Here is a 16,576-nt window from a genome sequence, read left to right on the forward strand (position 1 = left end):
CTTTTCTTGCCTGTTATTTGTTATGCTTAGACTGGGACTGGTTCACTCCTGAAATGTTACAGCAGTGTATTTCTCTGGAGCCTCTAATTTTACACGGTGGCCCGAAGCCATTGGTGCAATATCTGTATTTTTCATAGAGTGGGGGGAAGGATCTGGGTGCTGCCCATGGAATCAATGGGCACGGCGGGCCGCACCAGGGCCACTGACAGGGGGGTGACCAGCGGAGAACGTCTCCCCCCCGAGCCCCGCAGTGGATGTTTCCGACCGCGCACGCCGCGCCCCCCGCAGGAGTGTCGTCACAGCGCCCGCTGGCCAATGGGAGAGCGGCATCCCCGCCACGTGAGGGTGTCTCCCCCGCCCCCTCGGGTCCGCGCGCAGCCGGGGGAGCCCCGCGCGCCACTGGCCCCGCCCGCCCCCGACACTGTTTGTCCTCGCACGTGCGGCCCGTCACGTGACGGGGAGGGAACCCGGCCCCGCGCGCCCTCCGGCTGGGAGCGGAAGTCCTCGATATCTATGGTTCCGAGGGGGAAGGAGTGTCCTCCCCTCTCTATGGTCGGCGCTGGCGGCGCGGGGCCGACGGGAGGCTGGCGGACTATGTGCATTTTTCCCTCATTACCTCACGCGCGGGGAGGAGGCTGCCGGGATATCGGAGGACCTGCCCTCAGCCTCGCTCCGGTCCTCCAGCTCCCCGCGCTGCCCGGCGGCCCCGGGAAGCCCGGCCCGGCCCTCGTCCCCCCGCCGCCGGGCCCGCTTCTCCGCGGAGCCAAGCCCAGGCCCATGGCTCCATGAGGCGGGAGAAGGAGGCGGCGGCGGCGGGGCAGCAGCGGCGGCGGCGGGGCTGAGGTGGAGGAGAAGCCGCGTCCGGCCCGGGACGGGTGCAGGAGGTGGGCGAGGCCGGGAAGGGGGGAGGAGGCGCCGGTTCCCGCCCGCCGGCGGCGAGCGGGTTAACGGAGATGGGGGGGGCCCCGCTCCCTGGCGCCCCCTGGCGGCGCCGGTTCTGCCCCGCGGGGGCTCCCGGGCCGCGTCCCCGGGCGGGACCGGCCGAAGCCCCGGGGCCGCCGCCCCGAAGTTCGTGTGGGAGCGCGGGCGGGGGGTCGGGGCGGGAGTCCCGGGGCGTCGTGCCGAGTCCCGTCCCGCAGCACCGGCCCCAGGCCCTTCGCGGAGGCGGCGGCTCCTCGGCCGAGCCGCCCCCTCGGGCAGGAGCCGCTCCCGGGGCCGCGGGGGGTCGGGCCCGGGGCAGCCGGGCTGTGTGGCCCCCGGTGCGCAGGGCGGCTCGGGAGAAACCCCTTCGGGTCCCGCCGCTCCCCGGCTGGAAATGAAGAGTTGTGGTTTCTAATAATTAATTATTTTTCGCCCTAAGCATGGGCGACCTTCAGTGATGGCTCCAAAACCCTCATCTGTCCCAGAGGCTTCACTGAGTGCAACTTTTAACAGGCACTGAAAAAAATCACGCTTACTTTGTCAAAGTTAGACTTTTTCCTGTTTTTGTTGTTTTTGCTGCAAAGCTGAAGGATCGCAGGTAAAAGGATAATTTTATTTAAGCCTTGTACATTGCTCCTTCTGCAGATTATGGTTCTAGAACCTCGAGGTGAGGGTTCCTGAGCAGAGCGAGCGTGTTTGGTGTGGAAAGGCACGTTCCCAACGCCTCTCACACCGGTTCTGGTTGAGTTCGGGGCCGTGTCACTCTTCCCACGGCTGATGGAACTTCGGGGATAAAGTTTATACCGTTGGCACGTGCAGAGGAGGGTGGGAGCCATCACAGCGCGGATTTCGGTGCGTGTTCGTCCCCCCGCTCCACGTACACAGAGTCACTGAAGCCCCAGGCAGAGCTGGGGACTGCTCGGGTGGGTGAAGCAGGAGCTCACAAGAGCTGAGTGTGACTTGCAGTTCTCCACTGTGTCTGTGCCTTACGTGTCTGTGCTTTTAGCCTCTCTTGACAGCTTTTCCCTCCTGTGTGTTTAGATCTTACAGTGATGACGGTGTCACACTTATTTAAGTTCCTACCATGACGTGTGGTACTTGCCTGTCGCCTTTGTTCATTTTTGTCTGCACAGGCTTTCCTCCCTGTATTTGTTCCACCCCTTCTTGTGATGCAAGAGCCAGCATTCTGTTCTTTGCAAGCAAAACACTGTTCTGGGTTTGGTTTTGTTGTTTTGTTTTGTTTTTTACACCATATCTGCTTCCTGCCATTACTGTTCCCTCCATTCGGGCTGTACTCTTCATCTCCTGACTGTGCACCCCACACGATTGCTTAAGAGCGCTATCAATTTACTTAATCCTAGAAAGTAAATGCAGATTCCAGTTCATGGGGTCTGGAAAAGAGTCTCTGGTTTAGAAAATGGTGGTTTGATGCTTGTTGCTTCTCCCTGTGTCTTGCTGAGGCGAGCGCTGAATCGAGGGCAGCGCCCCGGGGAGTCCAACCCCGAGGGTGTCATTTGGCGTTGGTGTCGCTCTTCTCTTGAGAATGGGGAAGGAAAGTGTGCTTGTGGTTTTTCAGCGGTTCGTTTGCCGTTGGAGCAGATGTTGACCGAGGGGGAATGGGGATCAGAAAAGTAGTGAATGGGGTATATCTGTAGTCCAGAGTCTTTTTTGTCTTTTTTCTTCTGCACTCCAGAAGTTTCATTCTCTTTATGGGAAGGCTGGTTATGTTTTGTTGGTTGGTTGGGTTTTTTTGTTTCTTTGTAGTTTCTTTTTTGCTTTACGAGCTGCCTATTACAGTGTTCAGTACACCTCACCAATAACTTTAAAAGTGTGATTTTGTGCATGTGGTGTACACACTCTCCATTCATGTGCAAAAACACCCATTCTACTCACTGAACTGGTTTTAGTTCCGTACTTAGTTGCACATCGCGAGGGTTTTCTTCCTCTTTTGCTGCAAAATGCAGCCTCTCTGACCCCTGAGCAGAAGCGAGGAAGCCGCTGTTGGTTTTCTACCTGTAACTGTATGTGTGTTGCTTTTGTGTTTTCTCCCCCGCCCTCTCCTCGCCAGGGTTCTGCAGTGCTCTGGGCAGCGGGTTGTGAAGCAGGATGGGAAAGAGACGCTGTGTTCCTCCACTTGAGCCCAAGCTGGCAGCCGGCTGTTGTGGGGTGAAGAAGCCCAAATTGTCTGGGAGCGGAACGCACAGTCATGGGAATCAGGCCACGACCGTACCGGGCTCCAGTTCGGGGCCTCTCCAGAACCACCAGCACACAGACGGGAATAATGGAAGGGAGAACATATCTGACTTGACTTTGGGCCCGGGGAGTTCCCCAATTACTCGAATGAATCCCACTTCAGGAGCTCTGAGCCCACTGACTCGGCCCAATGGAACTGCCAACAGCACCAAGAACCTGGTGGTGACAGCGGAGATGTGCTGCTACTGCTTTGATGTTCTCTACTGTCATCTCTATGGTTTCCCGCAGCCACGACTTCCTCGATTTACCAATGACCCCTAGTGAGTAAATCCACGTGCGGGAGGAAAGCCGAGAAACCGGCATTCGGAGCTGTGGTTTGGTCGGGGAGGGACGAGGGGATGAAATTAGAGTTTTCAGAAAACGGTAAAATAATGCCATTAATTTGAAGAGGATCCTGCTCCTAATATCAGGCACTAACTTGGTGAAGGGACAAGGGGAGAGACTTGGTTCTGTGAAAAAGGGGGAAGGGAATAAAGAAGGACATTGAAACAAGTTCCTGGCTTATCCTGAAACAGGTGCTGAGCTGGTGAGAGTTGGACAAGGACATTGAAAGTTGTCCAAGTGAATGAGTTTAGCAGGGAGGAGAGCCAGAAATTTGCCAGTTGTGGAACTGAAAAAGTGAGTTCTGGAGATAGTGCCAGTTGCGCCATATGGGGAGAAGCGGAGAGTGAACTGCCAAGGACAGTACCAAGGGTAAGAGGAGAGGAGGTGATTAAGAGAAGCGTGAGGAGAAGGATTTATGAAGGTATTTCACTTTGGTGAGACTTAGCTAACGCTGATCTGAAGGTTGAATGCGTAGGTGTGGAAATGTTAATGTTGTTATAATGTTTGGTGGAAGAATTATATGGGAGAGATCAGTGACAGATGCACCTTCTGACACTCCTCCAGGGGCCACCTCCAGAACAATAGATAAAATAAAAAGTTGTTGACATCCTTAATTTAAGTTAATGAATTTTAAATTGATGTAAAGGAACACCGGCTTAAACAGGTCAAGGACTTGTTCCGTGTGTTGAGTGTCTGCCCACCTTGCCGGCTGTTGGTGTAGATGTAGGTTGTGCGTCCGTGCGGTTGTTATCCTGCCAGGATTATGGATACGTGTTACAAACGCGACTGCAGACTAAGCTGTTTAATGTTGTAAATACAAGTGAATGGAGAAATACTTCGGTCTAGGATACAGAATAGTTCCAGGGACTCCCCAGGCTGGAATATTTCTGTTGTTGTTTTTCATACCTGAGCTAAGTAGGCTCCTTTTAGAAAATGACACATTAGTCTCATTATTTTGTCGCTTGAAATGCAAAGGGCTTTTTTGTTGTTGTTGTTGTTTTGCTCTTTAGTCAGTAAGAGAGAATATTTTATACAGATTGATTATTTTGGCATTAAAGGAGATTTCCGGCTGGATTTTGTTTGTGTTGACTGCTTTCACGAAGGGTGTTCTTTCAGGAGTCTCAGCTGTTTGAATTTTATGCTCAAATTTGAAAAGTTATAAATCATTCACTGGGCATTTCTGTGCTGCTAGATGGTTCTTTTAGATCAGCACTCCAAAGCAAAACCAGCTCTTCTCTTTTCTTCCCCTCTGGGCAAATGCCTACCTGAGCTTTCTTGTGTTTCAGCACTTGTGCTGTTGCTTCCAGTGAATAGTCATCCGTACTCCAGGGAAAAGTGTGGGGTTTGCTCTCTTGCAGAGCAGCACACAGGGATGATCCGTCACGCTTGAGACAGTAATGTAATCAACCTCAAGCCAACAGTTATTAAATACAAGAGTAAGCAAAGCAAAAATACATAAAAAATTTGCATTGTTCTCCTTTGTTATGTAATTCATGTCAGAGATATTTGAACAAAACAAAGATATATGCTAGAAGTCTCTCTGGACAGACAGAAAGGAGACTGTTGATGAAGGAACAGAAGGATGTGCAGGTTTCTCCCGACCTGTTTTTCTTTTAAATTGGTGCTGGACCCTCAAGTGAAGGTAGAAGTAGTCATGAAGGTCAGCATTCTGCTCAAACAGCGTAATAAAAGTAAAAGTCACACGTTTACGCCTTAAAACCAACCATGAATTCCAGTCACCAGCTTGAGAGGATGTGCACATGGACACAAATCGTGGTAGATACCTGTGGAGCATGGGAACCAGCCTACGTGTCAGCAAAGACGTTCACAAACCACCGCAGAGAAGGCGGCATTGCAAAACTCGCAGCTTTGTCTGAATTAGTTTGATAAATGAAAAAAATATCCCCTTTGCCATTCAGATTACTGAGTACATTACAATTTTGAACCTCTGTGGCGTGTAAGTCGTTAATTCGTTACGTCTTCAAATTTTGTACTTCAGTCTTTGATTTTTTTTTTAATAGTAGGTATTACAAACCAGCACTAAAACTATACCATGCAAGTTTCTAGTTGCCACGCAAAACAAATAAGATACTTTCATAAAATCTGTACGGTAACAGGTTTTTTCCTCATACAAGCTAAATTCTGATTGGAACAAATGACATTTTGGTGCTTTAAAATTCCCTTTGTAGTTGCAACTGGAGAAGATAGTTTGTAGTGGCTGAAATTCCCCTTTCCCCAGCCACCTCTCACCAAACACACTCGGCAGGATGTTGTGGTTGCCATAATCTGCTCAGGATATGGCTGGAAAGTACCAGTCAGTGCTTCTGGGTCAACACGGGCAAAAGATTGTTCTGACTTTCCTCAACACATCTGGAAGTACATTTTTCAGGGAGGTGCTATGGAACAATTGACTGTCGGCCGCACCTGTGATTTGCTGAGCGAATTTATTCCTCAGATACAGAAAATGGTGACTTTTCTACAGGGAAAAACTTGATAGTGGCGAAATTTTATATACTTGTACAAAATCATACTTTTTTTTTTTTTTTTTTTAATGCCTCAGTTGTTATGACCACAGTGAAAAATTGTCTAAAATGTGCTTTAAGATATTTTAAAATATGACAGCCTTCTGAATGTAATTATCCTGTCCTTTCTGGTAATATCTCTTCTATTATAGATGCAGAAAGCTGTGTCACAGCTCAGTGGAAACATCTTTTTTTTTGGAAGAGGAAAGGGGTGAATTGGAACCGTGAACCTTTAATTTGAATGGAAGAAGAGAAGGAACTAACTTAGATTTGTATCCTGTCAGTGATGCTTTCAGTTTTCTCCCTCCCCCTTTTCTGTTTGGGGTGTCACATGGGCCAAGCAATGGTTTCAAAACTTTAATTAGATTAAGCTAAATTTCCACTGAGCTTTTGACAGTAACGTTTCTCAGAAATCTCCTTTGTAAGTTCAGTATCTTCTCTGTTGGAAAAGTAGAACAGTAAAGCCTGTGTCTTGGGCAGGGAACCGTAAGGTGGCTGATGGTTGTGGAAGAAAGTTTCCACTTCCTCGGTGGGCAAAGTCCTTCACAATTATCGCCGAAAGGCTATTTGCTATTTTGGGCAGTACTTGTGCGCTTGGTCACAGCTGGTAACTCGATCCTGAGTGATGGATTTTTGCTGCGATTGAGTTTTTTCATTCCATTGTTGCTCTGAGGAATATGGCTGGGCATTGCCTTATCGCTACATTTTAAATTATGTTCTAATTACTTAGACATGAGAAGCTCTGTTGCCTGTGTTTGAGAAACCCTCCACACTCTGTGCTGCTTTTGTTGTCCGGACAGAATCTCTTAGCATTTTTGTAGCGTGTTGCTTACAAGAACTTCAAGAGTTTGAGGAAAGTGTCTGAGCTCTGCTGTAGAATCAGTTATTCTGTCTTCATGTTTTAGAATTCTTGTTATTGTTTGTTTAATCCCAGAAAACTGTTTTCTTAACACTCCATGTTTTCTATCATATTACTTATCTTGTAAAGTTCAATCAAAATCCACAGACTGATGTTTGGAATCACTATGGACTAACTTTCTCATTTATGCTGGGGTTCAAAGTGACCACATCTTGTATTCAGTACTCTGTAATCTAAAAAAAATAAGATTATTCATCCTGGTTTTATAATTAGATCAGCATCATCAGTTGCCTCGCAGAATTTTCCAGATGTTTGAATGTTCTTGTAGAGCTGCAGCCACCACTGTCCTTTCTCCACAGTTTCTCTCTAGAGCTGTTTGCAATTTCACTCACTTGTATAGAAGTGAACGCTTTGCATTTAATATTCACAGTCATCTTTATCTGTTTACCTCTTCACAAAGCTCTTCTGAATACTGTTATTCTGAAATTCTTTGAGGCTTAATCATGGTTTCTAGTTTAACAGATTGAAATGAGCCTGCAGAATTTGAGAATCTATGGCTCTGCCTGTAAATTCATGATAGTAGACAGGAAAATAGAAATTTGGATGATGTTTGAGGAGAAACTATATAGTGATTTAGGTATGTGTTCAACTGGAGAGAATCTGTGTAAATACAAATCAGATGTAAGGTAAGCAAAAGATGTGAACATAAACTGTTTGAGAACTAGGGATGGATCCAGAAGTCAGATCCCCATGGAAATAACAGGAAAAAAGAACATGTAGGCTTGCTTTTTATCCCTTAATAAATACATTTTAAAAAGCTTTTATTGCAAACCTGAATTATAAATGATTCGCAGAATGCTTGGGGATCTTTCAGGTTCAGTGGTAATCTTATTTGCTTCACCTATATTAATTTTTATATGGGTTGTCATGTGAACTAGTGCTACTAAGTGGGGCCATTGCTCACAGAGATGATCAGTGGGGTCGAATAACCTTGTCACTCATGAGAAGGTGGCACAGAGCCCGGCCAGGAAGGTGTGGGTGGGAGCGGACAGCATACTGCTGGGGAGAAGGGAATATACCAAAAAGCGGGGAAGATATTGGTTTTTGCATTCAGGGGTGTGTTGGTTTTTATTATTGCTCGATAGCAGGTGAGAAAACATGTCTGTTGGGGTTTATTAGAGGGAGAGAAAGCAAGTGGGTGTGTATGTGCTCTTTTATACCTCGTTCATCTCCCCTTAGCAACCCAGTATCTCCAGAGGCTGGAGTATTTATCTCTTTTGCCTTTTCAGTCCACTCTTTGTGACGTGGAAGACGGGGCGAGACAAGCGGCTTCGTGGCTGCATCGGGACCTTTTCAGCCATGAATCTTCACTCAGGACTCAGGGAATACACATTAACCAGGTAATTTTGTTGAAAAGGAAATAAATATGAAATCAGTTTAATTTTCTGGAGATCTATAAGGATTCGAGGTTAAGATGTTGGATCGAAATAGTTCAATGTAATGTGATTCACAATAAAATAAACCTGAGAAATGTATGGTAGTTAGGGTGAGTTAATGTATAAGTATTTACTGGAACATCTTTGCACCAGGTGAATTTTGGTTGACGTTTTAAGGCTTATGTAAAATCTTCCTTGCATACTAACAGTTTTGACATCTTACGTAGCACAGAATTTCTCTCCAGCTGCAGTAAGTGGAGGGCAGTGTCAGGAAGCTGCACTAGTGTTTGCATCTTACAGTTCATTCAATTAGGAAGAGATGCAAATAGTTTTCTCTGCAGTAGCAGAGAGAAACATGTTTCATGAAGGCATAATTAAAATGGGAAAAATGAAGCCTCTGACTCTTTACTTAGGTGCTTGTATTGGGCAATATATCTTCTGTTTTCTTTAGTGCACTTAAGGACAGCCGATTTCCCCCCCTGACACGCGAGGAGCTGCCCAAACTCTTCTGCTCTGTCTCCCTCCTCACTAACTTTGAGGATGCCAGTGACTACCTGGACTGGGAGGTGAGAACAGGTGCATTTGGAACTCTGCATCCCTCTCTCGTTCCGTTCGGGTTCGGGTTAGTACATGGTGATGTGTCTCCTTCATTACAGGGGTGTACAGATATTGAAACTGGGAGCAGAGGGAATGGGGCTGGAAATGTGGGAGAGAGGAAGAGGGTGGGCTAGCAGTGTGCTTTTGGTTGGGAGGGGATCTGAATGGGAATAAGAGAGACATGGAAGTGTTTTGTGGATTTGGCCCAATACGAGATGGGTGTAAATATATATAAAAACCTGGCAAGTATTTTGATATTGTGAATAGAAACTGGGAATAAAAAGTAGTTGAGACTGAAGGTATTTGTGATTTTCAGGACCTTGTAAGTGCATTTAGTTCAAGGAGGATTAAATAGACTTGGGCTGTTTTAGGCATGATTCTTGTGTAGAGATCTTGTCTTTCTTGCCCAACATAAGAGATGGGAAACTGTCAGACTTCTGGCAAGACTTGGGGAGAAGTGGCAGGGAGACCGGGAAAGGAGGCAGAGGTCCTGTGTGCTGCCGAGAGAGCTGCTGTGAGACCTGCCTGGCAGGGACAGAGCGCAGGGAGGAGAACGTTCTCATCCAGGCAACAGCCAAACTGACCAGAGAGACAGAGAACAGTGTTATGGGGATGAGAACTCGCTGAGGGGTTCAGGGCCAGCAAACACCTCTTATCTTGCTGTTCATTTCCATCTATAGGTTGGGATCCATGGGATCAGAATAGAGTTCATCAATGAGAAAGGTGTCAAACGCACAGCCACGTATTTACCTGAGGTTGCTAAGGAACAAGGTGGGTCTGAGATGGCAGCCACATGTGTCAATGCTTTGTGTCACAGAACTGGCTAATGTAAAGCCATGGATTTTGGGTTTGGATTGCTGTCCTCATAGTAGTGCCACCAGGCTTGATCTGGATAACTGCCACCGGATACAGCTGCTGCTGGGTTTTCATCTGGCCTTTCTCTCGTCGCACATCTGTGCACAGCTGTATCTTAGTGTAAAAAATGTTTTAGGGCTTAAGAAATAGTGGATCTCAAAGTATGGATCTTCCAGCTTCATTCAGCGTTGCATCTTTCCTCTTCTATGTTTCTCCCACCAACTAGGGTAACTGCAGGCTGCACAGCACCAACAGGAGAGTCCCTTTCCTCCTCACTCTTGCTAAAGTAGCATCCTCCAGAGGAGGGCAGGAAACAGGGCCCCTCTGGAGCACACTTCCCATTCAAATCTAGTAGCGGTCACCATGGTAACTGCTCAAAATATTGCCTCCTTTCCTCCACCTAGCTGAGTGGAGTGGTCGCATCCTCCTGGCCCTGGGGCAAAAGACTAAGGTAGGAATTTTAACTCTGATCTCTCACATAGCAGTGCACTGTGCTATCGCTAGAGCATCAGGTTGATCCCCATTTGTCTGTGTAAAGAGCTGAGTATTGTCTTATTTTAAGGCTGAGAGAGCCAAACTGGAGTGGCACATGATAAAACAGTTTGGGGTCCCTGCAACAGAAGCAAGGCGCAGACCTTCATAAGGAGAGAGCTCATATGGAAAACAGAATTACTGTTGTACAGACCACTGCGGTTCCGATACGTGTTAAGAGGGGTTGGCATGTGCGTATAGTGTGCATGCGTAAGACCAGGAATGGCCAGTTCAGCACTGGTATTTCTAAAGCTCCAAGTTTCCTGTTTAGTTGTTCGCTTTTCTAGTGGCCTCTTAATGCATCTCTTCTTTTTGAAACATTATTTTTTTATATTAAAAATTTTCCCATACTTTTATTTTTCAATAGACTGGGATCAGATCCAGACCATAGACTCCTTACTCAGGAAAGGTGGCTTCAAGGCACCCATTACCAATGATTTTAGGAAAACGATTAAACTCACCAGGTAAGGCAATATATTTGTCGTCTTTTATTTTTACTTTATACTGTTTTGTGGGTAATTTAAAGTATTCGTATTCGATGTAAGTCTTTATGCCTCTTTCAGATGAGAGATGTAGTTTGAAGGACAAAATAATAACGCCACGTGTTAGGCAGGTAACGTACATGGAATGAAGTGCAATGTGTTTGGTCCTGCAGGAACCGAGTTAGTATTTTCTAAAAGAAGTGTCACTGGTTTTAATATTATCATCCACATGAACAATCAAAAGTAGCAGAACCTCTGCAAGTTAAAAAGGTTGATTTTTTTAAAAAAAAGCTTTTTCCTTTTCTTTACAATGGACTTTTTTCTCAGCACGCTCACCTGTGGCTGGTGTAGCTATTTGGAGGTGACAGCTGTCTTAAAATCAGACCAGACTCAAATTTGGCTGCTTTTCAGAATTTGCTTCCTTTTCTATACCCCCAGCTGTCCTACTGGTGTTTCAATTCCCTTTATGTTAGTAAAAAGTGGGACATTCTGGTTTTGTATAGAAACACTAATTTATCAGGTCGTTCCTTACCTCTGGAGAAATGAGGTGGGTATGTAGGGTGTTTTTTTAACAGGACAGAATGAAGGTTTTCATTAAAACCTGGTGTTACATTGATTAAGTGCAATTCACAACCACTTTGAAGTTACCTGGAAATCTCTGATATCTCAGAAGGGACTTCACGTTTTGTGAATTTTGATTGTACAACGTGGGCTAAGTCACATATGTGCTACAATAAACCTCCCTTTACCCAACTCTCCATCATTTTCTTTCACTAACCTTTCAAATGTAACCAAAACCACAAAGGAAATGATAGTGAAATACTGATTATTTAATCTCCGAAACTGGTCTTCTTCCAGCAAACTTTTCATGCCACTTTTCTTCCACAGCAAGTAGATAAAAAGAGTATGAATTGATGGTTTGTTTCCTGTGCGCTACTTCAGGAGTCCCCTTAATTATGCTCGCCTTGAGTGGGGCTCAGCTTTTGGGACACTACAGCCAATTCAAGCTTAGATGGGTTATTCAGACCACTGCCTGAGTCAATCCCAGACAAAGTATATTTTGAAGTCAGTGGGTTCCTCTTGGTTGTCATTGGCTGTTAGCTAAAAGGTGATCCAGGACGCATGTCTTTATGTCTAGTCCCTTCATACCGCGTGGTCTGTTGACGTTATTTTTGCCCTTATGCCATTCCCACAGGTACCGCAGTGAGAAGGTGACAATCAGTTATGCGGAGTACGTGGCTTCCCGTCAGCATTGTTTCCAGAACGGCACTCTTCATGCCCCCCCCCTCTACAATCATTACTCCTGACACACGGCTGCATGACCAGTCCCACTCCCCAGTTGCTGCCAACGGCTACGACATCATCGGGGCAGACGCCTCCTCTTCCTGGTCCAGTTACTTCTATTACTGCACCATTTTATGATGCTAGCTTCCGTTGCCAAGCCTGCCTTCCAGCTGACCTGGGGGGAAGATGAGAGCGTGACAGAACTTCAGGGGCCCCCAAGCCTTATCTCAGCCTTCCCTCCATGTGGGGGTTCAGTTGGATTGGGGCTCCACGCCTACAGACTGTTGTGAGGTGCAGAAGACCTCCAGGAGTGAAAGTGCCACTTTGGACCGACCCGTTCTCGTGCATTACCGACGCTCTGGGAACTCGAGTTGTTTGTTACGGAAGCCCCCCCAGATCAAGTAGGAGCATTCCCCTGGCAGCCTGGGCAACGGAGTCCAACAAAACATTATTTAGGTTCTTTTTAATTTTTTTTAACCTCTGGTATCTGTTTTGTACCAAGAGCTGATTGCAGTCCCCACACATCACAGGCGGACGTTATGATATTGGGGAGGGTTGAACATCTGGATAGCACCCCATCCTCATGGAGAGAAACCACTTAAAGACATGAGAAACCTTTGGATAGTATTGCACATGACTTCATTATTTCAATATACCCTAGGAGGCTTTAATGATCAGATCCCACTGCAGGTTGGATTCTCTAGAAATCCTCTTGGTTTACTGTTTTCTGGGGCTTTAGGCAGTGTTTTGTTGTGTAGTCTGCTGTGACGTAGGAAGCTGTTTTGCCTGTAAGAGAGCAACATGGCATATGCTGTGTACGTGAAGGACAACGGACCTGAGTGTCCCTGGACAGTCTTCTCTGTTACAACCAAGTTTGGTGTCCAGACACACGTAACAGAGCCGGATTGGAATTGGGATGGGGAGGGACTTGCAGGGCATTGACTGTAGTCATCCAAGTGAGACTAGTGAGTGACATTGGTTTAACTTGAGCTAACAGTCTCGGGGATGTTCCTTTTGATAGGGCAGCTGCTTCTGCTGGTGTGACTATTGATCTGAGAACTGGGCTATTGCAGTTGATACAGGCCTGTGGAACAGAGCTGTGGGTTTTCACTGGTAAGTTATCTCATACAGTTGAGTTATTACCACATCAAGGCAATGAGTGGGGAAACCTGTGTTACCCAAACTGCGGGGAACTCCTGTGCATTCTGTATTTCTTCTCCCATCATTGATGATTACAAGAAATGCTCAAAAAGCAGGATAAGTTATTGAGTTGTTACTCTGCAGCATCATTGAGGGATGTCATAAACTCGGAATTATGACACCGTCTCAATGAGGTCACTGGACTTAAAAATATAATTTTGGTTTTTTTTTCATTTTTTCCAAGTTTCTGGAAGGTCAGCAATGATCAGGAAAGAAAATACAAGTGCATAGCAGGGTATGGCTGTTGGGTTGCACGTATCTTTAAAGCTTGTTTGTGTGTGGTGATGATGGCTTTTAAAACTGGCTGAGGTTTCAAGCCTGAAATTCTCTCCCGGTGTGGCCGGGACTAGGGCTGGTAGAAAGCTCAGAACTGCAACGCTGTTCCTGGTCCTGGAGAAGCAATCGGAATTGCACAGTTTTGCTTCGTGTTGGCGTTGCGTTCTGCTGCTGGAGGAGAGAGATGCGAGGGTGAGGAGGGGGCATCCCGTTCTGGGTAACGGTGCAATATTGACCCAGCTTTCCTCCTGTGCTGGGTCACTCTTACAAATTGCCACTTTTCCCTTCTGATGTTGTTGAAAAGCAATTGAAGATTAAGGGATTGTTTCATGATTTCCTGCTGCTGAGAATAAATGGGTCTTGTTACAAACTTGACTGGTTTGTAATTACTCCCAGGTGCCGTGTAGTGATGGGGGAGGGTGGGGTCAGCTCTGGACGTACCATTCACCTCTCCGCTGTCCAACAGTACGATACATAGGGCTACACTCATTACTGGTCAAGTGTTCTACGTTAGAATTTAGTTTCTAAAAGGTTTAAAAAAAAGGCAAAAAAATGGTGCTAAAACTTCATCCCTGAGCACGCTCAGTGAGACTGGTCATGCAGGCGTATAGTGCCAGGCTTTCCAACAATACTGTTTCTTTTTCAAATGTTTGCCCTGTTCTGTGTCTTCAACAGTGTATAGTGTTTTCCTGATTTTGTTTTATTTGAATAGGGGATGACTAAGGGGTGGGGTGGGGAGGGGTAGCTGTCATTTTTAAAGAACAGAATTTTAGGATTGAGTGACTTGGTTGGTTGAAGCCTGACGTGGGCCCGATGGTTTGGGACTGGGGAAGCCTTATCCTCTCCCACTTCCATTTCCCCACTTGGTCTGTTTAAAAAAACAAAAATGCCTCTAAATATGTACTGTGTTCTTGTCTTGTTGCAGTGAGAAGCGAAGCTAGCAGATCAGAAACACTGGTCTGCTGCCTAAGAACAGGCCCTCGCAGCTTTAGTCCCAAAAGGGTCCAGCTATAAAATCAGTTGAAAAGTGTGTCAATAGTTCAGTTAGTTCAGAAAAATGTGTGACAAGGACAGGTGGTCTCAGGCAATAATCCCATTTCTAGATCATTACATGGCAGCTATGTGTAAGGATGAAAGAGGTGAACTAGGAACAAAACATGCTTGGAGTTGCCTCCAGACAGAGGCAAATAAAATCCATGGCCAGTTGATACAAGATTTCTCCGTGGCTGGGACAGCAGGTCGGAACTGCTCCTCAAGCAACTGTTCCCTGGTTTGAGCTGGGTTTAACTCATCCTTGGAAGCAAGTGCCTTTTGGTCTAGAAGGGCTTATTCTCGTGACAACCACAACTGAGGAATAATCTCACTGCAATTATGAATTGTCTTTGTTTTGCAGTAAGTGCAGGAGAATGTCTTTGATCACTGGAGTCTATCAGTGTTGGAATGTTTCCACTGTGAGGTTCTTAATTTTATTTTTTCTTTTCATAACATTCAACAGTCAATCTCAACTGAGGCCATTTCAGTTTGGGAAGGTTTTATGGTCAAAAGATCACATATCTACAACTTATCAGAACAACAAAAAAAATCTGTAAGAAATTATAAGAGTTCATTTTATAGTACATTAACAAACATTTGCAATCTTCACTGACTATTAGTGCTGTTTTCTGTTTGTATTCTGGAAACTACATGTTGTTTTGTTGGGTTTTTTTGGTTAATTTATTTCCTTAAAGCAGGAGACCTCTTCTGACCTTCAGTGCAGAGATGTCAGACCAATTCTTTGTATTACACTTGGTTGCCTCCTACCTATATAATAACTTCTGAGTGTAAATAATTGAACTCTATCCTCTAATGAAGTATTGTAGAGAATAAATCATAATGGATAAAGATTATTTGTACTGTCCTCTTTATGTGGCTTCTCACAGCCTTCACGGGGAATGAAATCTTTCTCATCTAGAAACATGAATAATATACTACATGTATGGATAGCAAACCTCTAAATTATATGAAACATCCAGAGCAAAAGGAAGGTGCCAGAATGAGATGCTAGCTATCTGGAAGCATAGAAGTAGTTAAGACAGGCTTGCTAGAAGAAGGAGAGGAAAAATGGTAGGAAAATTAAAAACAAAGATGAAATATGTTTCATTGGTAATGCTATGGCAAAGTATCTTTCTATCCTGAAATAATGTTTGTTTGACAGTAACTCGCTATTAGTCATCGTGATGGTGAAATATATAAAGCACATGCATGCAGAATTCTGTGTCATACTGAAAAATCCCGAGTTCGTCAATCTGGTTTAAACTATGATTTTTTTTTTTCTTTTAAAATTAACTAATGAACATAAAAAACACCCATCTTTCACGATTTTTACTAAATCTTTTAATGTTTGCTTTGGGACAGGGTCAGTTGATTTGTACAATAGTTCTGATGTACACGTGCTAGAAATGCTGATGACAACTAAAAGAGATTAAGGTTTCCATATCTTAATTGTATCAGTTTTAATCCACCAAAAATTTAGGTGATTTTTTTTAATACAGAAAGACTTCTAGAAAGCTTAAAACTGCTCAGAAGAGAAATTTCTTCTGCTGGCAGATTAGAAGGAAAGCATATTACAAGGTACAGTTATACTAATAATAGAACATCCTTGTTATTAGTTCTTCTTACATTCTATTACACCGAGGTATTTAGCTAAGCCTTTTTAAAAGATCTGTGTTGGTGCATTAGTTGTTCCTGGGTCTGCTTTTCAATTGTGACAACATAGAAATTACCATAGTAGGTCTGTCTAACAACCTAATCACGAGTCTCCAACAAGGGTCAATACTTTTTGCCCCAGAATGTCACACAATAAATTATACTTGGCCAAGTCTTTTTTTTTTTTAATCACTTGATTTTAAAATATGATCAGTAACTATGCCTAAAACTTCCTATAGTCATTTACTTTATTTTAATCTAGCTCATCTTCTTTTTTCAAGCACATCTCCCACTTAAACTGATAAATGCTGAAACGGTCATTACTAGTGAGGAAGAAGCCAGTGCAGTTTA

The 16,576-nt window shown here is 45.1% G+C and overlaps 1 protein-coding gene across 4 annotated transcripts; it reads left to right on the top strand.

Annotated features, from left to right (window-relative positions):
• Window positions 1-443: 443 nt before the first annotated feature.
• Window positions 444-15,423, top strand: AMMECR1L (AMMECR1 like). 4 transcript variants are annotated; one of them, XM_082055046.1, is made up of 8 exons: window positions 444-884; window positions 1,567-1,844; window positions 2,990-3,434; window positions 8,169-8,279; window positions 8,767-8,881; window positions 9,593-9,683; window positions 10,666-10,762; window positions 11,976-15,423. In XM_082055046.1, exons 3-8 carry the CDS (start codon window positions 3,028-3,030, stop codon window positions 12,085-12,087), a joined length of 933 nt encoding a protein of 310 aa, XP_081911172.1. In that variant the 5' UTR covers window positions 444-884; window positions 1,567-1,844; window positions 2,990-3,027; the 3' UTR covers window positions 12,088-15,423. The 4 variants fall into 4 exon arrangements, with proteins under 4 accessions (XP_081911172.1, XP_081911171.1, XP_081911170.1 ...); XM_082055045.1 differs by having other exon boundaries at window positions 1,567-1,773; XM_082055044.1 differs by lacking the exon at window positions 1,567-1,844 and having other exon boundaries at window positions 445-884.
• Window positions 15,424-16,576: the final 1,153 nt, after the last annotated feature.

The sequence above is a fragment of the Streptopelia decaocto genome (genome assembly GCF_964273445.1).
Source record: "Streptopelia decaocto genome assembly, chromosome: 6".
In the NCBI taxonomy this organism is placed as follows: Eukaryota; Metazoa; Chordata; class Aves; order Columbiformes; family Columbidae; genus Streptopelia; species Streptopelia decaocto.

What these genes read in the sequence shown, in the direction of transcription:
- AMMECR1L (XM_082055046.1), top strand. Translation starts at nt 3,028, where the DNA reads ATGGGAAAGAGACGCTGTGTTCCTCCACTTGAGCCCAAGCTGGCAGCC. An exon ending in CGATTTACCAATGACCCCTA is followed by an intron (nt 3,435 to 8,168) that starts GTGAGTAAATCC and finishes TTGCCTTTTCAG; the next exon opens with TCCACTCTTTGTGACGTGGA. An exon ending in GTGACTACCTGGACTGGGAG is followed by an intron (nt 8,882 to 9,592) that starts GTGAGAACAGGT and finishes TTCCATCTATAG; the next exon opens with GTTGGGATCCATGGGATCAG.